The following is a 26,030-nucleotide window of genomic DNA, read 5'->3' on the forward strand; positions in this document are numbered from 1 at the left end:
ACTCAGTCAGACTGGTGAATGGGACTGGTCTGTGTTCAGGCAGACTGGAGTTGAAATCTGACCAGCGCTGGTCCCCAATGTGTGAGGAGGACTTGGACCTGCAGGGTGCTCAGGTGGTCTGCAGGGAGCTGGGCTGTGGGGCTCCTTCAGTCTTCAAGGGGGGAATGTTTGGAGAAGTGGAGGCTCCGTTCTGGACCAGAGACTTCCGGTGTAAAGGTAACGAGTCTGCTCTCCTGGACTGTGGAGGATCTGGCTCAGGTAGAAACACCTGCTCACCTGGTAAAGCTGTTGGACTCTCCTGTGAAAGTAAGAGAGCAGACGTAGCTTTGATTTGACTCACTAGTTCACTTCCTTTAATAATTCTGTTCTTGTCTGTTTAGGTCCAGATTATATCAGGTTGGTGGGAGAGCCCAGCCGGTGTGCAGGAACACTGGAGATGAAAGACGTGGAAGAGTGGAAACCTTTGGTAGAGTGGGGTTCTGGCTGGGACCAGAGGTCTGCAGCTGTAGTGTGTACAATTCTGAAATGTGGTTCTGCTGTTTCAACAAGAGCAGTGAAACATGAGAATAGAAGACCGGTGTGGTGGATCAGAGCTCCCTGTGTCCAGACAGCATCTTCTTTGTTTCAGTGTTTAAATCATGGACTATATTACAACTACGAGGGCCTTGAGGTGATCTGCTCAGGTAATACTAAACATCACATCTGAATTTGGTATCCTGAGTCCTACTATGAATGTATGATTTCAGTTTCTACAACTGCATAGAAAACAACTTCCTATTTGATTTTCAGTTCAGTTTTATGTTTTCACCATTAAAAGGAGATGCATAGATAAATATGATGTGCAGGAAGAGCTTAATAAATAATGTTAAAATATTACTGAACCACCAAAACACAGAAAAACTCTGAACACATAATCATGTAGATGTAATAATAAGGAGCAGACATGCAGTAACTAACAATCAACTCAGAATAACAAGAAGAAAAACCATGAATGCATGAGGATTATGGGTACCTGTATGTGGATGTGTCAGTGTGAAACATCAACCATTACACCTTTATCTAAACCAGAGCAACAAGACTACAAAATCCATCTAACATAGAGAGAATCACTTCAGAGCTGCAAGACATCAATGACAGCATCAGTTAAAGAACAGCAGGACAATTATGTTTAGACCTCTACTGTAACATTTACAGAGGAACACCTTTGTCAGGTAGACGTGAATATTCCAGAATTAGGAGTCATATGTAACAGTGAAAACTGACCTCTGCTTGTAGAAAACATTGATGATCTGAAGCCTGACAGACTGAGTGAGAATAAACCTGTGAGTTTGCCCTGAATGATGGAATATTCTCTTCAGTGAATATTTAATAAATAAAAACACAGACTTGATAAATATTGATGCATGAATGTGAAGAATCTGCACTGGTATGAGAGTGATGGGGCATCAGCATTAGCTTTTCTGGAGGAGCAGAATTAAATAACGAGTCATGGGCTAAAAACCTCTCTGATAAACTGATGTGAATCAGTAAGTGATGTTTACATCAGAGATCTGAGAGCATCGGTCTGTGGAGTCTTGGAGCTGTAATAAAGTAACATGTCCTCTTATGTCCTCCCATTATGTCCGTTTGTTTCTCCAGATTCGCTTCTAAAGCCAAACATCACCTTCTCCTTCTCCACTGACGGGGTTTCCGAGGCCATGCCGCAGGGCTTCCAGGCCCTCATTGGCACTAGCTTCAACATCACATGCTCCATCAAACCTCAGTATGAAGGAGGAGATTTCCAGCTCATCTTCTCTGACTCCGTCACAACACAGAGCTACACCCTGACAGCTGTCAACCATTCTGCCCATTTCCTGTTTCCTCCTGCAACCCAGAGCCACGGAGGGCAGTACAGCTGTGTTTATCACCTCCATGTTCTCTCCCATAACTTCTCCTCAGAGAGCCAGACTCTCTCTCTCACTGTCGGAGGTAACTTCTCTGATTATCTGGCTCAAACAGTGACTGTCATTCTCCACCAGTATATTCACATTCACTCCTGTCAGACTCTCTTATCTGAGCAGGTGTTCACTCATTTCTGCTCACGTTACTAAATATTTCATCATCAGCTCAGAAAAGAAAAGCTCATCATTGTTTTAGTCTCATTAAAACTTCCTCCACACTGCTGACAGGTTAGCCATGGGGTTGCTAACGCTGCTACGTAACTGGTGTGTTGACGTTCTGCTCCAGTGTTCCCAGTTAGTGACAGCTGATGTAAATGGTCGGGGTGGAGAAATCAGCTCAGGTTGCTGATCCTGGATCAGTTAAAATGTCAAAATCAGCTCTGAACTGATACTGAGGTCCTGATCAGGACGTCCCTGATGAAGATGTTTCCTAAATCCCTGTCAGATTTCAGAAATGTTCCTGTTTTCATGACTTCAGGGCTGCTGAGATAAATGAAGGGCTCTTCTAGATCTAAAAGCTTCATAAACATTAACTTGACTCTGGTTCAGTGGTCTGAAGGTATTGAGCTGACTTTGTCATGTGATCAAATGTGATGATGTCAAATCTGTTTCAGACCCTCTGAGAGACCTGATCATCAGATGTGTGGTCCTGATTGGTGGTCTGCTGATATACGACACTGCCCTCTACTGCTACTATAAGGTACTGCACACATCTTTATTTAGTGGAGGATTCAGACTGTTTGGCATGATGTCATTAGGAAAAGCTTTCAGTGATTTTACTGATTTAAAGAGACTTTCCTGATTGTTCTCTCCAGGTCAAAACCAGACAGATCCCCAGGGACTACTGATGTGTTTATCTTGATGACTGCCTGTTGTCTCAGTGAGGACGGTGGAGCCAGGGACGTTTTTATTGACATTTGTCAACATTGTGGGAGTCTGTGGAGACCACAAGGGGGATCCTCTCAGAGATACACTGTCACTATCAACAATAGAAGTTTTGGGCTTCTTATCTCAATGTGAGAAACATTTTTTTTTTCAGTATCCACCTTACTCCTCGCCCCCATGATTCTTTGCGTGAAACTTCCGGTCCTGTCTATCTGAATGGGACTTTGCATTGAAATAAGATGCTAAATGTGATTATTAGAACAATTTGGACATTAAAATACAAAACTTAACCTCGAATAGGATTAAATTATTATTTCTCCGCCCTCTACTAGAGAGTATAAAGTGACGACATTACCTCAGAGCATATTTAGCTAACTTTATTAGCTTCGTATCAGTATAGTAATAGATGATCACGTTTTGTCGAAGGAGTTTGGACACCACCTTCAGATAACATTTCTGTAGTTAGTTTGTAGAGTCACTAAAATTCTTATTTTACCAGCTAACTCCTCTTTAAATGTGGGAATTATGTTGATATAACTCTCCATGACTCAGGTTGTTGACTCTTCAGCTTAGTGAATGTCTGGTTTTGTATGAATGATAAATGAATATTGAAAGAATCACATCCCCCATGCACTTAGACAGTGAACAGCATGTTTGAAACACTGTTGATAAAAACAGATTTGGCTTTGTAATGTTATTAATACCACGAACAGACCAACAGGTACTGAGCATTACGGAAAATATAATCTAAAACTTTCAGATAATATAACTTCACTGATTTAACAAAAATCAAGCAGTATTTATTGCAGCAAATATTTATTTCAGAACAACTACTGTTGAGGCTAAATCACTTGGTTTAATCGATATCGATACAACATTCATTGGTAGTTAGCATCTAACGGCTAACAGCTACTGCACTAGAATACATGTATTTAATGTACTTCAGCTTCAGCACCAGAAGTTTCACCTATATTCAGACTTACTCTAGTGGCCCCAGGAATAAGGTGGATAAGGATAAAACAAGGCAAATCTTACTCAAACAGGATCAGAAAGAAGCCTAAATCTGATCAAAATGTTGATATTTCCTCTCCAGAATCTGTTCTCTTCTTCAGAGTGAAACAGTCACTCATTTCTTTACGCCATATTTGATGATAAGACCACTGAACGCTTCACTTGGACTACACGTCTGAAGAGATTTTTAATTTCTGGGTCATGAGGGGGCTTTACTTCCAGCATTTTTCCAAAATATTTGTTAAAACTAGAGCCAAAAAGGTCACATCTATTTCTTATCCTACATGTAGTGAACAATAGGTGCTGTTTGGCTTCTTATATTCTATAGAAATATCTGTCAAACATCATTAAACTGGTCATCCAGCTGCTGTCTATACCGCAAACATTTAACCTTAAAATAATGACCTCTGATTGGCCACAGTCCTCCGTGAGTCCAAACAGGATTAGTGGTATAGATGATGGATAAATAGAAGGATAATTTCCTCTTTATTCCTCAAATATCAGCTTCAAAGTCTCAGAGATGTCTGCTGATACTTTTCTGTTCTTTACTGAACATCATCAAGGCCTGAAACTCAGACTGATCCTACTAGTTCCCTTCTTTGAGACTCATATCTTCCTCTACCCTCCTGCTTCTCACATGGAAATCAGTTTCAAAGCACCATCATGGCAGACAGTGTCGTTTTAAAGAGTCTTACACACTGTTAGAGTATTGGTGAAACCTACAGCTGATTTGAGGGCGCTGCCATCGTGGCTGGCCTTCATAACAGTGGTGGTAATGGCTGTTTCTGCTGTTGTCTGCTGACTGTGACAGCAGCAGAGATAGCTGATGGAAAATGTTTGACAGTCCCTGATAAAAGCACCTAAATCACATGATTTTAACTGGATTCAGATTTTAAATAATACTGCATTTACGTACATCTTACATCTATTTCAGAAACAGAGAAAAACTTTGACCTTCTGCCACACATTCGTGCTGAAGCGTTATGTAATATAACCTTATTCTACTGGCTAATTAGCTTAATACTTCAGGTATCACTGTCTCATTTTTCATGATTTAAAACGTATTTCCATGTGAGTTGCTTTAGTCACTCTTCCTCCCTTTAAATTGGCCTTGAGCTCTTCTTCTGAGATGTCTTTTGCCACACTGTAAATCACCCCTTTTACACCCCTGGCTCCGGGTATAAAGCTCTCCACACTCTTCCCACTGATGCTGTTCATTTTACTAGCTTTAGCTTGCTGCTTGCAGACTTACAAAACACCAGCAACATCCCATTTGCTAACGTTTTAGCATGATGGACCTCCCTGAGCTCTTGTTTAATCACACTTTCTCCACATATTAGCTCCTATTTCTGAAGAAAACTGGAATTATACATTTCACTGTTGTTTTAGTTAAATGATTAATGCTGGCAAACGTTTGGAAAGCTGCTCTGCTCATATTCATAAGTCAAAAAATGACGCATGTTCTGGACAGACACGTCAAGAGCAGCAGCAGCCATCTATCAGTCAGTCAGTCCCCCCTGCCCCACCTGGACAAGCCCAAGAAAGCCCCTGAGGAAGGAGGTGAGCAGCTGTGTGTTAAATTAATCGATTATTACGGAGAAAAAACATTGAAGAATAAAAAATCGTTCTGAAATTTAAAAAAAGTCTATGGTCTGTATTTATTTCAGAACGATTTTGATGGTTTAAAAAGCATCAGCTATCTCTGAAATATAATGTTTGGTCAGTAGTTTGGGACTCTCACCCTCTGCTCTGCAGTAACAGAGATCATTTGTAGTGCCTGCAGACTGGGTGACTGCTCTCAATCCCATCACAGAAATGTTTACATTTTCTGGAAATCAGAAGATTAAATATCAACAACCATATAGCCTTATATATGTATTTTTTTTTACCACAGATCTAATGCCATCAGCTGTGAGTCTACATTTTTAGACATAAATTAGACCTGCATGTGGGGCTACAAGAGGGAGACAGTGAGCAGTGGAGTATTGGTAGTAAAATCACATTTTCCTTTGTTTTTTGTTAAAATAACTGAAAACACCATTAAGTAAAACAAAACGGTGAGGCCACCTGAAATGGTGATTATTTGCATCTTTTTCTATGATAATGTTCATATAACAATAAATCATACAAGGCAATTCGCCATTTTGTTTTTGATGGTGTTTTTTTCTGAGATTTTATTAGTTTCTCCACAGTTTATAATTGCATTTCATTTTAATGGAAGAGGTTATTTTGTATTAAAGTTTTGTATTTTTAGGTCATTTATGTTAAGAGAATTTTATGTTCAAGTATTTAAAGAAAGAGATGGGTTTTTGATTATAGAGTATTAGTCTTGCAGAAAATAATTAACTGTCATGTTGTTCTTTTCACAAATATGACACATATGTGTACCAATTTTAATGCCCGTAGCTCTTATCCAGTCCCCTATCTCACATTCTGAGCCCCTGTTTGATGGGTTCACACGATTCCACCAGAATACATTTTCCACTGGTGGACAATTTTCTGTAAAGTTCGGAGAGTTTTGAGTGTGTTAAAGCCTCCAATTAGAGATTCTTCTGACTGAAAAATAACACATACAGATATGATAGAAGCTTCGCCAACCGCGCTCAGAGCTTATAGGCCCTAAAAAAAGAACAAGATCATTTCTGTGGGCTGAGCTTTGTGAGTAGTAATCCAGGGACATGATCTTAAACGGTGGCTCTTCCAGAGATGGATACTGGAAGACTTTAAGGTCTGGGAACACGTTCTCTCTGGAGCACTGAATCTCTACCAACACGTTAGGGGAACATGTGTGCAGTATAAAACGGCCTTCAGAATTAGGTGTTCCTATTAAGAAATAAAGTTAGTACTATTAAAACTTGTTAAACTAAAACAAGAATTAAATAATAAAGGTATCAGAGAGTCTGTAGAAAATATTTTTAGTCTGTACTTCACAAGCAGCGTTAGGCTAGGTTATCCTAGTGTTAGCTAAAATAAGCAGCAAAAATAACCCGGCAAAGTAGTGGAAAGGGGTTAAGAAAAGAGTCTTATTTTCCTGTACTTAGCAACAGTCATAATGTTGACACAACTAAACACGCATAAAAGAGATACCAAATCAAGATAAAACACTAATAACATGGAAAACGTACTTCAAGTGAACTTCAGATTTTTATCCATCAAAGCTGTGATAAAAACACGGGATCTACCACTGCCTGCGAGCCTGCAGATACGAACTAATGGATAAAGAACATTTGAATTTTGTTGTGTATTCAGTTACTATTCCACAACGCTAGGTGTCGCTGTTCAGCCCTTGCTCAGTGTGTATATTCCATGAAGAAGAGAGTAGTAAACAAGCTGAGTGAAGTTAATGCCAGAGTCCTGCTGTCTTTCTTTTTCCCCTACATTCCTCGTAATAACGAACACATAACAAATTTGAGAGAGAGAGAATTCAGAGAGAAGTTGGGACATATCAGACATTTCCGGGATGTGAAATGTCCGACTCCCAGTGAATGCAGCAGCAGATGAGTGGAGGACCCTCCCCTCCCCCGCTAGAAGTTACTTTCGTTTTTGTACAGACAAGTCTGGGAGCGGTCAGAAAAGTCCAGTTCTACTGGAAACCAGACTAATCCGGATCAGTATCATGTGTGTGGGACGGTAGCTCGGTCTGACGGAGCTCTGGGGGGACAGAGGAAGACCAGGTAAGACCATTCACACTAAAACTAACATGATTTTATCAGACCAGGAAAAACGGTTCTGTCTGAGTCCTAGCTCTAGGGTGACCAGATGTCCCGCTTTGTGTGGGATAGTCCCGCATTGTCATGACTGTTCACACATGCTGAGCTGCTGTCCTGCTTTATAAAGCTACAAGTTAAAGTTTTATTATGTAAAGTTATCATGACAGGGCTGGTCCTGGGCTAAGGCGATCCGTCCTGCGTCAGAGAGCAGAGAGGAGTTTCAGAGTGATCATTCATCCTGATAGAAAAGCAGCTGCTCATCTTCTGATTGATCCACAACAGTGAGAAACTCAGAGGAGGATCATTAATGTCTGTGTTTTCTCCATGATTCCTCTCACTGGTGCTAATATTAACCTTCCTGCTCTAACATCGCTGTCAGCTCTGCCATCACATGATCCCAGGAGTTCTAGAGAACTAGATTAATCATAGACTTCAATTTAAGATAGTGAATTTGAAAATTAACTCTTTTTTTTTTACACGTTTTAACCCCTTTTCACGACTTTGCCAGGCTACCTTTGCTACATTTTGCCACTTTGAACCCATTTTTGATACGTTTTGCCCCTATTTGCCGTTCTTCAACCCATTTAAACCCGTTTTCCTGCATGTTTTATCCCCTTTGTGCCACTCTTATATCCATTTTTGCCACTTTTAACTAGGGCTGGACAATTAATCGCAAATTAGATTAAATCGCAATATGGCCTGCTGCAATTTTCAAATCGCAGAAGGTGCAATATTTCTTTAACCTGAAATTTTTGTCTAAATACCAGTTTTGAACTTTTTTTGCAGCAGAGATGTTATGCATGACATATCATGTAATCATTCCAGTGTCATAATTTTAGAATAGAGTCCAAAAAAATCCAATTTTATTCATTTTTGTATTTTTTTTCTTATTAAATAGGAGAATTATATTAAAAATGTCATTCCATTTAATACAACAGTTCACATCAAATTTGCAAAACAGTTTGAAAAACCCCATCACATTTAGATATTTTTAAAAATTGTTCTGCCTGGTCTAACTGAATATTGTGTTAAATGGTAAAGAATAAATTATTGCTTGTTTTGTTGTAAAATGCATGGCATGAGGAACTCAAGAATGAATCTGATATTAAATCGCAATCGCAATATTGGGTAAAAAAATGCAATTAGATTATTTGCCTGAATTGTTCAGCCCTACTTTTAACCCATTTTTGATGTTTTGCCTTTGTGCCATTCTTCAACCCATTTAAACCCGCTTTTGCATGTTTTATCCCTTTGTGCCACTCTTATATCCATTTTTGCCACTTTTAACCTATTTTTTTTTAAAACCCGCTCTTCACCGATTTTTGACACATTTTGCATCTTTCCACCACTTTTCCTGCCGATGTTTTTAAATATTGACTTATAATTGCTAACTAGTGAATTTCTGTTAAAACAGATCAAATGTTCTAAAACAGTTTGAATATAATTGTTTTTGGATTTAACAGCTGCAGACATTTAAAGCCAAAAGATGCTTGTAAAACCACAACATCTTCTTTTCCTTCTTCTCTGAGTTTGATGATCTTCTGGGGCCGGACAGGAACTAGGAGAGACCTGATATGATCAACTGTTGATATCTTCTGAACCTGATAAAATCATGTTGCTTGACTGTTTGACCACCATTAAGGGTTGGATGAATGATGATTATCTCTGGTTAAATACTGATTAAACTGAGATCCTCTCATTGTCTCTCATGTTGAGAAATGTTTTGGATCTCTGTCTATCTCTTTAAGAAAAAAATGTAAAAATCTCAGGGTGACATTTGATTATTTAAACTTTATTGACCAAAACAGCAAGTCTCTGGCCCATTCTTGTTTCATCATGTTAGAAACATCCAAACTGAAGTCTGTTGGGTCTCAAGCTGAGTTAGAAATGCTCATTCATGCTTTTATATTTTCACAGCTTGACTACTGTAATTCTCTTTTGACCTGCTTGAATAAATCCCCCTTTAATCAGTTAAAAATGGTTCAAAACCCTGCTGGAAGATTGCTGACTGGGTCTACTAGGACAGCTCACTTCACTCCAACTTTATTTCTTATCCTTGTTTATGTCTGTAGAGCCCTTCATGGGCAGGTGCCTGATTATATCCTAAGACCTGGTCCATCCCTACACCCTGGTCGATTCTCCAGTTTTGCCACTAAAGTCACAAAACCTTTTTATCTATTAGTTATCTATTTCTATTTTTTGTGAAAAAACGTTACTCTTATTATCAGTTTTTAGTGAAATTCTACCGTTAATTTGGATCCTCAGCTGTTGTCATGGAAATCTCTGAGCTGTTGTTACTTTAATTGTGAGACGGTGATGACGTCATCGCCCGTGGCTGGAGTAGTGTCTGAATCATTTTTGTTTTAAAGTCATCCACTCTTTGCTGCTCACTGTACAGTGGATAGAGTAGTGAGTGCTGGGTTTCAGACACAGCCTATATAAACATATCTCTATATAATCATATCCTCTCTATATAAAAATATTTCTAAACTTAGTACAAAAAACAAAATTTCTTTGTTGTAACAATGCTTCTTGGCAATAAATCTTACACCATTGAAGGCCTGTAAATTTCCCTGTTAAATGGTGCCACATTAGTAAGTATGGCACCATGGGATTTATAGCCAAGAAGCATTGTTACAACAAAGAAATAATCTACTAAACACAAATTTCATCACTTTATGTGCTAAGTTTATATACACATGTCATTTTGAAATAAAAACAACTATATAAAAGTGTATTTCTCTATACAAATATATCTGTATAATTAAACATATTTTGATTAAATAAAATACTAATGAACATATCCTTTCAATATTAACATGTGATCTCAATATAATCATATTTCTGTACAATCATATCAACTCTATTTAAACCTATCTATATAAATATATTTCTAGATAATAACATCTATAGGTAAACCTATCTCTATATAAATATATTTCTAGATGATAATATCTATAGGTAAACCTATCTCTATATAAATATATTTCTAGATAATAATATCTATAGGTAAACCTATCTCTATATAAATATATTTCTAAATGATAATATCTATAGGTAAACCTATCTCTATATAAATATATTTAGATGATAATATCTATAGGTAAACCTATCTCTATATAAATATATACCTAGATAATAATATCTATAGGTAAACCTATCTTGTTGTTTTTCAGTATCAGGATGGAGCAGAGGTCAGACTCTCCTAAACCCAGCTGTTAGTCCATGAAGAGCGATCAGTCTAAAGATGCCTGGATTAAGTTCAAACAACCTGCAGATGGAAGGTAAGAAATTATAAAAGAAAAACTCTCTTTAGAAACAACTCTATATAAACATATCTCAAAATAAACCTATCTCTTTATAAACAGCGTCCCAAATTATTATGCAAATTGGACGTAAGTGTCACAAACATTCAATTTTTTGTTTTTCAGTTAAAATCATGGATGATATTGTGTCTCAGGGCTCTTTGGATTGCTGAAATCAGTCTCAGACACCTGTGATAATTAGTTTGCAAGGTGAGCCTACTGAAGAAGGATGTTCCACATTATTAAGCAGGCCACAGGTTTCAGCAATATGGGAAAGAAAAAGGATCTCTGCTGGTGAAACCTTGGAGAAGGAATGAAAAAATTAGATATTTCATGAAAAATTAAGCATGATCATCATACTGTGAAGAAATTTGTGGCTGATTCAGAGCACAGACGGGTTCCTGCAGATAAAGGCAAAATGAGGAAGGTTTCTGATGGACAAATTCATCAGATTAATAGAGCAGCTGCTAAAATGCCACTACAAAGCAGCAAACAGGGGCCTACAGGCAGTGATCTTAGAGGGCCTTATGAAAACCAGTGGATCTCAAATAAATCTTGTGTTCTTTTAGAAATAATTCATAGTAATGCTGTCTGATATAAGACAGCTGTATGAGCCAGTGAGAGCTAGTTTCTATAAACAGGAACAGATCTCTGTCTGGACAGGTGTTCCACCTGAAGATAAACAGTTGTTGACCTGGTGTTGGTGAAATGTTTGAATGACAGTTACAGTTAAAGACATACTGTAGTGGAGCAGCAATGAATGAGCAGTATTAAAACATAAATTTAATCTCAGATTCTTTCATCAGACACAGTAAAGTTTATCAGTACGTCAGTTATTTAAGCCCAGCTGCAGAGCCTCAGGGGCTTAAAGGTTTGGCTAAGCCTCTACAGCAGCATAACTCTCACAGTTAGACCTTGATATTGAAATAATAGATGTGCCCTGTTTAGAATTACTGTTGTAACAACATGAAAGCTAATGAGTTTATTTAAACTGTAGACAAATGATTGTTGACAAGGTCTGGGGATTTAGGGAGGCTCCCCCTCAGTAAATAGATTGATCTCATTATCTTTAAAATGTACAACATTGTCTCCCTGGAGAGCACGCCCCTGGAACCTCCTAGAAAGGTCAGAGTGAATGTGATCAGAATGGTACTACCTCCGCCTCAGATTGAGCCAGGACAAAAAAACCCTGTATGTTAATACCATTAGGTATTTAGTGCCTTTCATTTGGACTGGCAGGAACTGGTGCCATGCTGGTACCAGATTTCAGTACTCATCCCTACAGATCAGGGTGATGGATCCCTTTTTCTTAAATCAAAATCAGACACATTCTGGTTTGGGGGACTCAGAGTCATCTCTACTTGTTGCAGATGACATGGTTCTGTTAGATCCTCAGCCAGGGAGCTCCAGCAGACGTTGGGGCGGTTTACAGTCAAGTGTGATGTGGTCAGGATGGGGGTCAGCACCTCCAAGCTCTTCCAGGGTGTAGTTGTAGTTCTGTAAAGTAGCCTCTGCATATGAGATCTTGTTCTCATCCCTAACCTTCTGCACTAACTCAGCCCTTTCATGGTGAGGGCATCCCCGAAACCCTACCATGTGACTTCCACCACAGTTGCAACACTTGACAGGACCATTACACTCTTTAATGTAGTGATCCTCCCCACACTTCCCACATCTGCGTTTTCCCCTGCACACTGCAGCAACATGGCCAAACCGCTGACATCTGAAACATCTCAAAGGTGGTCTTTCATGTGCTTTAACTGTGAAGCACAGGTAACCCAGCATAACCTTCTCTGGTAGCTCTTTCCCCTGAAACGTCAGCAACACAGCTGAGCTTCCTCGTCCCTCTCTGAAACTTTTCCCCATGTGAGTTGCTTTAGTCACTCTTCCTCCCTTTAAGTTGGCCTTGAGCTCTTCTTCTGAGATGTCTTTTGCCACACTGTAAATCACCCCTTTTACACCCCTGGCTCCGGGTATAAAGCTCTCCACACTCTTCCCACTGATGCTGTTCATTTTACTAGCTTTAGCTTGCTGCTTACAGACTTACAAAACACCAGCAACATCCCATTTGCTAACGTTTTAGCATGATGGACCTCCCTGAGCTCTTGTTTAATCACACTTTCTCCACATATTAGCTCCTATTTCTGAAGAAAACTGGAATTATACATTTCACTGTTGTTTTAGTTAAATGATTAATGCTGGCAAACGTTTGGAAAGCTGCTCTGCTCATATTCATAAGTCAAAAAATGACGCATGTTCTGAACAGACACGTCAAGAGCAGCAGCAGCCATCTATCAGTCAGTCAGTCCCCCCTGCCCCACCTGGACAAGCCCAAGAAAGCCCCTGAGGAAGGAGGTGAGCAGCTGTGTGTTAAATTAATCGATTATTACGGAGAAAAAACATTGAAGAATAAAAAATCGTTCTGAAGTTTAAAAAAAGTCTATGGTCTGTATTTATTTCAGAACGATTTTGATGGTTTAAAAAGCATCAGCTATCTCTGAAATATAATGTTTGGTCAGTAGTTTGGGACTCTCACCCTCTGCTCTGCAGTAACAGAGATCATTTGTAGTGCCTGCAGACTGGGTGACTGCTCTCAATCCCATCACAGAAATGTTTACATTTTCTGGAAATCAGAAGATTAAATATCAACAACCATATAGCCTTATATATGTATTTTTTTTTTTTTACCACAGATCTAATGCCATCAGCTGTGAGTCTACATTTTTAGACATAAATTAGACCTGCATGTGGGGCTACAAGAGGGAGACAGTGAGCAGTGGAGTATTGGTAGTAAAATCACATTTTCCTTTGTTTTTTTTTTTGTTAAAATAACTGAAAACACCATTAAGTAAAACAAAACGGTGAGGCCACCTGAAATGGTGATTATTTGCATCTTTTTCTATGATAATGTTCATATAACAATAAATCATACAAGGCAATTCGCCATTTTGTTTTTGATGGTGTTTTTTTCTGAGATTTTATTAGTTTCTCCACAGTTTATAATTGCATTTCATTTTAATGGAAGAGGTTATTTTGTATTAAAGTTTTGTATTTTTAGGTCATTTATGTTAAGAGAATTTTATGTTCAAGTATTTAAAGAAAGAGATGGGTTTTTGATTATAGAGTATTAGTCTTGCAGAAAATAATTAACTGTCATGTTGTTCTTTTCACAAATATGACACATATGTGTACCAATTTTAATGCCCGTAGCTCTTATCCAGTCCCCTATCTCACATTCTGAGCCCCTGTTTGATGGGTTCACACGATTCCACCAGAATACATTTTCCACTGGTGGACAATTTTCTGTAAAGTTCGGAGAGTTTTGAGTGTGTTAAAGCCTCCAATTAGAGATTCTTCTGACTGAAAAATAACACATACAGATATGATAGCAGCTTCGCCAACCGCGCGCAGAGCTGAGAGGCCCTAAAAAAAGAACAAGATCATTTCTGTGGGCTGAGCTTTGTGAGTAGTAATCCAGGGACATGATCTTAAACGGTGGCTCTTCCAGAGATGGATACTGGAAGACTTTAAGGTCTGGGAACACGTTCTCTCTGGAGCACTGAATCTCTACCAACACGTTAGGGGAACATGTGTGCAGTATAAAACGGCCTTCAGAATTAGGTGTTCCTATTAAGAAATAAAGTTAGTACTATTAAAACTTGTTAAACTAAAACAAGAATTAAATAATAAAGGTATCAGAGAGTCTGTAGAAAATATTTTTAGTCTGTACTTCACAAGCAGCGTTAGGCTAGGTTATCCTAGTGTTAGCTAAAATAAGCAGCAAAAATAACCCGGCAAAGTAGTGGAAAGGGGTTAAGAAAAGAGTCTTATTTTCCTGTACTTAGCAACAGTCATAATGTTGACACAACTAAACACGCATAAAAGAGATACCAAATCAAGATAAAACACTAATAACATGGAAAACGTACTTCAAGTGAACTTCAGATTTTTATCCATCAAAGCTGTGATAAAAACACGGGATCTACCACTGCCTGCGAGCCTGCAGATACGAACTAATGGATAAAGAACATTCGAATTTTGTTGTGTATTCAGTTACTATTCCACAACGCTAGGTGTCGCTGTTCAGCCCTTGCTCAGTGTGTGTATTCCATGAAGAAGAGAGTAGTAAACAAGCTGAGTGAAGTTAATGCCAGAGTCCTGCTGTCTTTCTTTTTCCCCTACATTCCTCGTAATAACGAACACACAACAAATTTGAGAGAGAGAGAATTCAGAGAGAAGTTGGGACATATCAGACATTTCCGGGATGTGAAATGTCCGACTACCAGTGAATGCAGCAGCTAATAGGTGGAGCCCTCCCCTCCCACTAGGATGTTACTTTTGTTTTCATGCAGACACGTCTGAAAGTTTGGGAGCGGTCAGAAAAGTCCAGTTCTACAGGAAACCAGACTAATCTGGATCAGTATCATGTGTGTGGGATGGTAGCTCGGTCTGATGGAGCTCTGGGGACAGAGGAAGACCAGGTAAGACCATTCACACTAAAACTAACATGATTTTATCAGAACAGGAAAAACAGATCCATCTGAGGCATAGCTCTAGGGAGACCAGATGTCCCACTTTGTGTGGGATAGTCCCGCATTTTCATGACTTTTCACACACACTGAGCCGCTGTCCTACATTATAAAGCTATAAGTTAAAGCTTTATTATGTAAAGTTATTTAAATTGACAGACAGATCTGGTTATGGGCAAAGGCGGTCCGTCCTGTGTCTCAGAGAGCACAGAGTGGTTTCAGTGTGATCATTTGTCCTGATAAAAAAGCAGCTGGTCATCTTCTGATTGTTCTAAAACAGTGAGTAACTTAGAGGAGGATCATTTATGTCCGTGTTTTCTCCACAATTCCCCTCACTGGCGCTGACAGGCCTATTAACCTTCCTGCTCAAACTCCGCTGTCATGCTCACACAGCTCTGCCAGCAGATGATCCTGGGAGTTCTAGAGAACTAGATTAATCATAGACTTCAATTTAAGATAGTGAATGTGAAAATTAACTCTTTTTTTGTTTTACACTTTTTAACCCCTTTTCACGACTTTGCCAGGCAACCTTTGCTACATTTTGCCACTTTGAACCCATTTTTGATACGTTTTGCCCCTATTTGCTGTTCTTCAACCCATTTAAACCCGTTTTCCTGCATGTTTTATCCCCTTTGTGCCACTCTTATCCATTTTTGCCACTTTTAACTAGGGCTGGACAATTAATCGCAAATTAGATTAAATCGCAATATGGCCTGCTGCAATTTTCAAATCGCAGAAGGTGCAATATTTCATTAACCTGAAATTTTTGTCTAAATACCAGTTTTGAACTTTTTTTGCAGCAGATATGTTATGCATGACATATCATGTAATCATTCCAGTGTCATAATTTTAGAATAGTGTCCAAAAAAATCCAACTTTATTCATTTTTGTATTTTTTTTCTTATTAAATAGGAGAATTATATTAAAAATGTCATTCCATTTAATACAACAGTTCACATCAAATTTGCAAAATGAGTAAAAAACCCCATCACATTTAGATATTTTTAAAAAATTGTTCTGCCTGGTCTAACTGAATATTGTGTTACATGGTAAAGAATAAATTATTGCTTGTTTTTGTTGTAAAATGCATGGCATGAGGAACTCAAGAATGAATCGCATATTAAATCGCAATCGCAATATTGGGTAAAAAAAAAATGCAATTAGATTATTTGCCTGAATTGTTCAGCCCTACTTTTAACCCATTTTTGATGTTTTGCCCCTTTGTGCCATTCTTCAACCCATTTAAACCCGTTTTCGTGCATGTTTTATCCCCTTTGTGCCACTCTTATATCCATTTTTGCCACTTTTAACCTATTTTTTTTTTAAAAAACCCGTTTCCCTCTTCACCGATTTTTGACACATTTTGCATCTAGCTCTAGGGTGACCAGATGTTTGTGTGGGATAGTCCCGCATTTTCATTACTTTTCACACATACTGAGCCACTGTCCCGCATTATAAAGCTATAAGTTAAAGTTCTATTATGTAAAGTTATTATAATTGACAGACAGATCCATGGACGAAATTTTGATTTCAGAGGTGGGGGGGACACAACTGGTTTGAGTACGGGGGTATGGTCAATAGGCCTCATTTACATAAAATTATACCTAATTTTTGAGTAAAAATAAGCTATAATAAGCTATAATAAGATATAAAAATAAGATTATCATCACTCTAACATTTGTCACAATGCTCAATCTCATGACTAACATATCTTTATTCTTTCAACCTCACCTGTGAGCCTCCTGTATCTCCTCCTCTACCTCCTCCTCCATCTCCTCCAGTCTCTCCTCCTCTACCTCCTCCAGCCTCTCTTGCTCTACCTCCTCCTGTATCTCCTCCTCTACCTCCTCCAGCCTCTCTTGCTCTACCTCCTCCTGTATCTCCTCCTCTACCTCCTCCTCCATCTCCTCCAGTCTCTCCTCCTCTACCTCCTCCAGCCTCTCTTGCTCTACCTCCTCCTGTATCTCCTCCTCCATCTCCTCCAGTCTCTCCTCCTCTACCTCCTCCAGCCTCTCTTGCTCTACCTCCTCCTGTATCTCCTCCTCTACCTCCTCCTGTATCTTCTTCTGCATTTCTATTATCTGTCACCTGACAAAAAAATATTGATGGATGACATATGAACAGTGGGACAATTTGGGATGCAACAATCATGATTTTGATGGTATAGTCTGAAGAAAAATCTCAGTTTCTCAATTATTATGTCTAATTTATTCACAAACAATATGGATGTATAAAATCACATTTATAATCCAAGGTTTTATTTTATTTTTCCCACAAACTTTCATTGTTAGTGTTTTTAAACAGTGGCTGCCTTTCAAAACACAAATAATACATGAAAAAAAAAATCAAAAACTGTATCTCTTTGGCTTTAAATGTACGCTTTTTTAAAATCTCTGTGTTGTTGAGGCTCTACAATAATAATAATAATAATAATAATATTTTATTTGTCAGCTCTTTCAATAAAACTCAGACACCTTACAAGAATAAAACAATTACATAATATGAACATATAAATTGCAATACATACGTTTATCATAAAGTTAAATAATAGAATATTAAAAAAAAATTCAAGTAATACTATTACTACTAATAATAATAATAGGAGGGGAGAGAGTCTGAGTTTCTGATGAATGAGGGGAAGGAGTTTGTGGTGTAATGTGTTCCTCTGAGTAACTTACACTTTGACTTCTAAAGAAGTCTCTTATATCCAGTTTTCTTTTTTTCGACATCTTGCCACCTGGCTGCGCCTAATTAGCAAACATACATTCACATGCACGCACACACAGACACACATTCAGTGTTAATGTAAACGAAACCTCTGATATTAAAATCCGTCTAGCTGACGTGACCCAGGCAGAACAAATGCCCAACATGTTAACAACTTACAGTGGCAGATGAACGTGGACTCATGGCCAACTAGCTAAACGCCGGTGTGCTCATGTGCTATAGTCCAGGCGCTGTTTACAACCAGATGGAGTGACAGAGAGGAGGGCCAATCACACGTTAGCAAGAAACGGCAGAGCCAATCGATGAGCTTGTGGGCCAGTGGGCGGTCTAAAGAGAAACAGGCTTCAGCTTGAGCAGCCGTTTTCCGCTTGGTCCTAGTGCTCAACCTGTCTCCTTTGAATATAGCGTAACATTGTTTTTGGATGGTAAAAACTGCAGGGGACCAAAACTGCCTTTTTAAAAAGTGCAGGGGACATGTCCCCTCTGCCCCCCCCCCCAAATTACGTCCCTGGACAGATCTGGTTATGGGCAAAGGCGGACCGTCCTGTGTCACAGAGAGCACAGAGTGGTTTCAGTGTGATCATTTGTCCTGATAGAAAAGCAGCTGGTCATCTTCTGATTGTTCTAAAACAGTGAGTAACTTAGAGGAGGATCATTTATGTCCGTGTTTTCTCCACGATTCCCCTCACTGGCGCTGACAGGCCTATTAACCTTCCTGCTCAAACTCCGCTGTCATGCTCACACAGCTCTGCCAGCAGATGATCCTGGGAGTTCTAGAGAACTAGATTAATCATAGACTTCAATTTAAGATAGTGAATGTGAAAATTAACTCTTTTTTTGTTTTACACTTTTTAACCCCTTTTCACGACTTTGCCAGGCAACCTTTGCTACATTTTGCCACTTTGAACCCATTTTTGATACGTTTGCCCCTATTTGCCGTTCTTCAACCCATTTAAACCCGTTTTCCTGCATGTTTTATCCCCTTTGTGCCACTCTTATCCATTTTTGCCACTTTTAACTAGGGCTGGACAATTAATCGCAAATTAGATTAAATCGCAATATGGCCTGCTGCAATTTTCAAATCGCAGAAGGTGCAATATTTCTTTAACCTGAAATTTTTGTCTAAATACCAGTTTTGAACTTTTTTTGCAGCAGAGATGTTATGCATGACATATCATGTAATCATTCCAGTGTCATAATTTTAGAATAGAGTCCAAAAAAATCCAATTTTATTCATTTTTGTATTTTTTTTCTTATTAAATAGGAGAATTATATTAAAAATGTCATTCCATTTAATACAACAGTTCACATCAAATTTGCAAAATGAGTAAAAAACCCCATCACATTTAGATATTTTTAAAAAATTGTTCTGCCTGGTCTAACTGAATATTGTGTTAAATGGTAAAGAATAAATTATTGCTTGTTTTTGTTGTAAAATGCATGGCATGAGGAACTCAAGAATGAATCGCATATTAAATCGCAATCGCAATATTGGGTAAAAAAAAATGCAATTAGATTATTTGCCTGAATTGTTCAGCCCTACTTTTAACCCATTTTTGATGTTTTGCCCCTTTGTGCCATTCTTCAACCCATTTAAACCCGTTTTTGTGCATGTTTTATCCCCTTTGTGCCACTCTTATATCCATTTTTGCCACTTTTAACCTATTTTTTTTTTTTAAAAACCCGTTTCCCTCTTCACCGATTTTTGACACATTTTGCATCTTTCCACCACTTTTCCTGCCAAGTTTTGTCCTTGTTTTGCCACTCTCTAACCACCTTATCCGGACATTTTTGCAACTGATGTTTTTTAAATATTGACTTATAATTGCTAACTAGTGAATTTCTGTTAAAACAGATCAAATGTTCTAAAACAGTTTGAATATAATTGTTTTGGGGTGGATTTAACAGCTGCAGACATTTAAAGCCAAAAGATGCTTGTAAAACCACAACATCTTCTTTTCCTTCTTCTCTGAGTTTGATGATCTTCTGGGGGCCGGACAGGAACTTTTGAGAGACCTGATATGATCGCCAACTGTTGATATCTTTTAGTCCCACTGAACCTGATAAAATCATGTTGCTTGACTGTTTGACCACCATTAAGGGTTGGATGAATGATGATTATCTCTGGTTAAATACTGATTAAACTGAGATCCTCGTCATTGTCTCTCATGTTGAGAAATGTTTTGGATCCCTGTTTCCTCTTTAAGATAAAAAATGTAAAAATCTCGGGGTTACTCTTGATTTTTTAAACTTTTTTGACCAAAACGTCAAGTCTCTGGTTCTTGTTTCTTCATGTGAGAAACATCTTCAAACTGAAGTCTGCTGGGTCTCAAGCTAAGTTAGAAATGCTCATTCATGCTTTTATATTTTCCCAGCTTGACTACTGTAATTCATTTTTTACCTGCTTGAAAAAAATCCCCCTTTAATCAGTTGCAAATGGTTCAAAATGCTCTTGGAAGATTGCTGACCAGGTCCACTAGGACAGCTCAAGTCACTCCAATTTTATTTCCTTACATTGGCTCCCAATCAACCTCCAGATTTATTTCAAGATCCTTGTTGATGTCCATAGAGCCCTTCATAGCCAGGTGCCTGATTATATCCTAAGACCTGCTCCATCCCTACACCCCTGGTCGATCCCTCCAGTTTTGCCACTAAAGTCACCAAAACATTTTTATCTATTAGTTATCTCTTTTTTTTGTGAAAAAAAAAAAAAATTACGCTTGGTATCAGTTTTCAGTGAAATTCTACCGTTAATTTCAATCCTCAGCAGTTGTCATGGAAATCTGTGAGCCGTTGTTGCTTTAATTGTGAGACGGCGATGACACCATCACCCACGGCCGCTGTAGTGTCTGAAATCATTGTTGTTTAAAGTCGTCCACTCTTTGCTGCTCACTGTACAGAGGTTAGAGGGTAGTGAGTGATGGGTTTCAGACACAGCCTATATAAACATATCTCCATATCCTCTCTATATAAAAATATTTCTAAACTTAGTACAAAAAGACACAAACATTTCTTTGTTGTAACAATGCTTCTTGGCAATAAATCTTACACCATTGAAGGCCTGTAAATTTCCCTTTTAAATGGTGCCACATTAGTAAGTATGGCACCATGGGATTTATAGCCAAGAAGCATTGTTACAACAAAGAAATAATCTACTAAACACAAATTTCATCACTTTATGTGCTACGTTTATATAAACATGTCATTTTGAAATAAAAAACAACTATATAAAAGTGTATTTTCTCTATACAAATATATCTGTATAATTAAACATATTTTGATTAAATAAAATACTAATGAACATATCCTTTCAATATTAACATGTGATCTCAATATAATCATATTTCTGTACAATCATATCAACTCTATTTAAACCTATCTATATAAATATATTTCTAGATAATAATATCTATAGGTAAACCTATCTCTATATAAATATATTTCTAAATGTTAATATCTATAGGTAAACCTATCTCTATATAAATATATTTCTAGATAATAATATCTATAGGTAAACCTATCTCTATATAAATATATTTCTAAATGATAATATCTATAGGTAAACCTATCTCTATATAAATATATTTCTAGATGATAATATCTATAGGTAAACCTATCTCTATATAAATATATTTCTAGATAATAATATGTTTTGGTAAACATATCTTGTTGTTTTTCAGTATCAGGATGGAGCAGAGGTCAGACTCTCCTGAACCCAGCTGTGTGTCCATGAAGAGTGATCAGTCTAAAGGTTACTTGATTAACTTCAAACAACCTGCTGATGGAAGGTAAGAAAATATAAAAGAGAAACTCTTTAGAAACAACTTTATATAAACATATCTCCCAATAAACCTATCTCTATATAAACAGCGTCCCAAATTATTATGCAAATTGGACGTAAGTGTCACAAACATTCAATTTTTTGTTTTTCAGTTAAAATCATGGATGATATTGTGTCTCAGGGCTCTTTGGATTGCTGAAATCAGTCTCAGACACCTGTGATAATTAGTTTGCAAGGTGAGCCTACTGAAGAAGGATGTTCCACATTATTAAGCAGGCCACAGGTTTCAGCAATATGGGAAAGAAAAAGGATCTCTGCTGGTGAAACCTTGGAGAAGGAAAAAAATTAGATATTTCATGAAAAATTAAGCATGATCATCATACTGTGAAGAAATTTGTGGCTGATTCAGAGCACAGACGGGTTCCTGCAGATAAAGGCAAAATGAGGAAGGTTTCTGATGGACAAATTCATCAGATTAATAGAGCAGCTGCTAAAATGCCACTACAAAGCAGCAAACAGGGGCCTACAGGCAGTGAACTTAGAGGGCCTTATGAAAACTAACTGATTCTAAATAAATCTTGTGTTCTTTTAGAAATAATTCATTTTAATGCTGTCTAATATAAGACAGCTGTATGAGCCAATGAGGGCTAGTTTCTATAAACAGGAACAGATCTTTGTCTGGACAGGTGTTTCACCTGAAGGTAAACAGTTGTTTACCTTGTGTTGGTGAAATGTTTGAATGACAATTACAGTTTAAAGACATGCTATAGTGAGGGAGCAATGAATGAGCAGTGTTAAAACTTACAATTAGTCTCAGACTCTTTCATCAGACACGGTAAAATTTATCAGTAGGTCAGTTATTTAAGCCCAGCTGCAGAGCCTCATGGGCTTAAAGGGTTGGCTAAGCCTCTACAACAGCATAACTCTCACATTTAGACCATGTTATTGAAATAATAGATGTTCCCTGTTTAGAATTACTGTTATAACAATATAAAAGCTAATGAGTTTATTTACACTGTAGACAAAAGATTGTTGACAAGGTCTGGGGAATTTAGGGATGCTCCCCTCAGGAAATAGATTGATCTCATTATTTTTAAAATGTACAACATTGTCTCCCTGGAGAGCACGCCTCTGGAACCTCCTAGAAAGGTCAGAGTGAATGTGATCAGAATGGTACTACCTCCGCCTCAGATTGAGCCAGGACAAAAAAACCCTGTATGTTAATACCATTAGGTATTTAGTGCCTTTCATTTGGACTGGCAGGAACTGGTGCCATGCTGGTACCAGATTTCAGTACTCATCCCTACAGATCAGGGTGATGGATCCCTTTTTCTTAAATCAAAATCAGACACATTCTGGTTTGGGGGACTCAGAGTCATCTCTACTTGTTGCAGATGACATGGTTCTGTTAGATCCTCAGCCAGGGAGCTCCAGCAGACGTTGGGGCGGTTTACAGTCAAGTGTGATGTGGTCAGGATGGGGGTCAGCACCTCCAAGCTCTTCCAGGGTGTAGTTGTAGTTCTGTAAAGTAGCCTCTGCATATGAGATCTTGTTCTCATCCCTAACCTTCTGCACTAACTCAGCCCTTTCATGGTGAGGGCATCCCCGAAACCCTACCATGTGACTTCCACCACAGTTGCAACACTTGACAGGACCATTACACTCTTTAATGTAGTGATCCTCCCCACACTTCCCACATCTGCGTTTTCCCCTGCACACTGCAGCAACATGGCCAAACCGCTGACATCTGAAACATCTCAAAGGTGGTCTTTCATGTGCTTTAACTGTGAAGCACAGGTAACCCAGCATAACCTTCTCTGGTAGCTCTTTCCCCTGAAACGTCAGCAACACAGCTGAGCTTCCTCGTCCCTCTCTGAAACTTTTCCCCATGTGAGTTGCTTTAGTCACTCTTCCTCCCTTTAAGTTGGCCTTGAGCTCTTCTTCTGAGATGTCTTTTGCCACACTGTAAATCACCCCTTTTACACCCCTGGCTCCGGGTATAAAGCTCTCCACACTCTTCCCACTGATGCTGTTCATTTTACTAGCTTTAGCTTGCTGCTTACAGACTTACAAAACACCAGCAACATCCCATTTGCTAACGTTTTAGCATGATGGACCTCCCTGAGCTCTTGTTTAATCACACTTTCTCCACATATTAGCTCCTATTTCTGAAGAAAACTGGAATTATACATTTCACTGTTGTTTTAGTTAAATGATTAATGCTGGCAAACGTTTGGAAAGCTGCTCTGCTCATATTCATAAGTCAAAAAATGACGCATGTTCTGAACAGACACGTCAAGAGCAGCAGCAGCCATCTATCAGTCAGTCAGTCCCCCCTGCCCCACCTGGACAAGCCCAAGAAAGCCCCTGAGGAAGGAGGTGAGCAGCTGTGTGTTAAATTAATCGATTATTACGGAGAAAAAACATTGAAGAATAAAAAATCGTTCTGAAATTTAAAAAAAGTCTATGGTCTGTATTTATTTCAGAACGATTTTGATGGTTTAAAAAGCATCAGCTATCTCTGAAATATAATGTTTGGTCAGTAGTTTGGGACTCTCACCCTCTGCTCTGCAGTAACAGAGATCATTTGTAGTGCCTGCAGACTGGGTGACTGCTCTCAATCCCATCACAGAAATGTTTACATTTTCTGGAAATCAGAAGATTAAATATCAACAACCATATAGCCTTATATATGTATTTTTTTTTTTTTTACCACAGATCTAATGCCATCAGCTGTGAGTCTACATTTTTAGACATAAATTAGACCTGCATGTGGGGCTACAAGAGGGAGACAGTGAGCAGTGGAGTATTGGTAGTAAAATCACATTTTCCTTTGTTTTTTTTTTTGTTAAAATAACTGAAAACACCATTAAGTAAAACAAAACGGTGAGGCCACCTGAAATGGTGATTATTTGCATCTTTTTCAATGATAATGTTCATATAACAATAAATCATACAAGGCAATTCGCCATTTTGTTTTTGATGGTGTTTTTTTCTGAGATTTTATTAGTTTCTCCACAGTTTATAATTGCATTTCATTTTAATGGAAGAGGTTATTTTGTATTAAAGTTTTGTATTTTTAGGTCATTTATGTTAAGAGAATTTTATGTTCAAGTATTTAAAGAAAGAGATGGGTTTTTGATTATAGAGTATTAGTCTTGCAGAAAATAATTAACTGTCATGTTGTTCTTTTCACAAATATGACACATATGTGTACCAATTTTAATGCCCGTAGCTCTTATCCAGTCCCCTATCTCACATTCTGAGCCCCTGTTTGATGGGTTCACACGATTCCACCAGAATACATTTTCCACTGGTGGACAATTTTCTGTAAAGTTCGAGAGTTTTGAGTGTGTTAAAGCCTCCAATTAGAGATTCTTCTGACTGAAAAATAACACATACAGATATGATAGAAGCTTCGCCAACCGCGCTCAGAGCTTATAGGCCCTAAAAAGAACAAGATCATTTCTGTGGGCTGAGCTTTGTGAGTAGTAATCCAGGGACATGATCTTAAACGGTGGCTCTTCCAGAGATGGATACTGGAAGACTTTAAGGTCTGGGAACACGTTCTCTCTGGAGCACTGAATCTCTACCAACACGTTAGGGAACATGTGTGCAGTATAAAACGGCCTTCAGAATTAGGTGTTCCTATTAAGAAATAAAGTTAGTACTATTAAAACTTGTTAAACTAAAACAAGAATTAAATAATAAAGGTATCAGAGAGTCTGTAGAAAATATTTTTAGTCTGTACTTCACAAGCAGCGTTAGGCTAGGTTATCCTAGTGTTAGCTAAAATAAGCAGCAAAAATAACCCGGCAATGTAGTGAAAAGGGGTTAAGAAGAGAGTCGTCTTTGGTCTGTACTTAGCAAGCAGTCATAATGTTAACACAACTAAACAGGCATAAAAGAGCTTCAGATGAACATAAAACACTTACAACATGGAAAAGTTCTTCAAGTGAACTTCAGGTTTGTATCCATCAAAGCTGTGATAAAAACACGGAGACTACCACTGCCTGTGAGCCTGCAGATACGAACTACTGGATGAAACACATTTGAATTTTGTTGTGTATTCAGTTACTATTCCACAACGCTAGGTGTCGCTGTTCAGCCCTTGCTCAGTGTGTGTATTCCATGAAGAAGAG

The 26,030-nt window shown here is 38.2% G+C and overlaps 2 protein-coding genes across 4 annotated transcripts in view; both read left to right on the plus strand.

The window, feature by feature from the left end:
• The window catches only part of LOC121511353 (scavenger receptor cysteine-rich type 1 protein M160-like), a 62,003-nt gene extending 59,036 nt beyond the window's left edge, over window positions 1-2,967 (plus strand). The window contains exons 6-10 of the mRNA XM_041790003.1: window positions 114-306; window positions 381-683; window positions 1,639-1,968; window positions 2,555-2,640; window positions 2,756-2,967. Of these exons, the coding sequence (XP_041645937.1) occupies window positions 114-306; window positions 381-683; window positions 1,639-1,968; window positions 2,555-2,640; window positions 2,756-2,788 (945 nt within the window). The 3' untranslated portion in view covers window positions 2,789-2,967. The remainder of the gene's footprint in view (window positions 1-113; window positions 307-380; window positions 684-1,638; window positions 1,969-2,554; window positions 2,641-2,755) is intronic.
• Window positions 2,968-10,719: 7,752 nt separating this feature from the next.
• LOC121517907 (NACHT, LRR and PYD domains-containing protein 12-like) overlaps window positions 10,720-26,030 on the plus strand; it is a 53,985-nt gene continuing 38,674 nt past the window's right edge. For 2 of the 3 annotated variants that reach the window (XM_041800052.1, XM_041800211.1), the window contains exons 1-2: window positions 10,720-10,830; window positions 21,788-21,895. In XM_041800052.1, coding sequence (XP_041655986.1) covers window positions 10,772-10,830; window positions 21,788-21,895 — 167 coding nt within the window. In that variant the 5' untranslated portion in view covers window positions 10,720-10,771. Of the gene's footprint in view, window positions 10,831-13,147; window positions 13,207-21,787; window positions 21,896-26,030 lie in introns of those variants that run through there. The other variant, XM_041800130.1, reaches the window with a different exon arrangement.

This window comes from Cheilinus undulatus, linkage group 1 (assembly GCF_018320785.1).
Source record: "Cheilinus undulatus linkage group 1, ASM1832078v1, whole genome shotgun sequence".
Classification (NCBI taxonomy): Eukaryota; Metazoa; Chordata; class Actinopteri; order Labriformes; family Labridae; genus Cheilinus; species Cheilinus undulatus.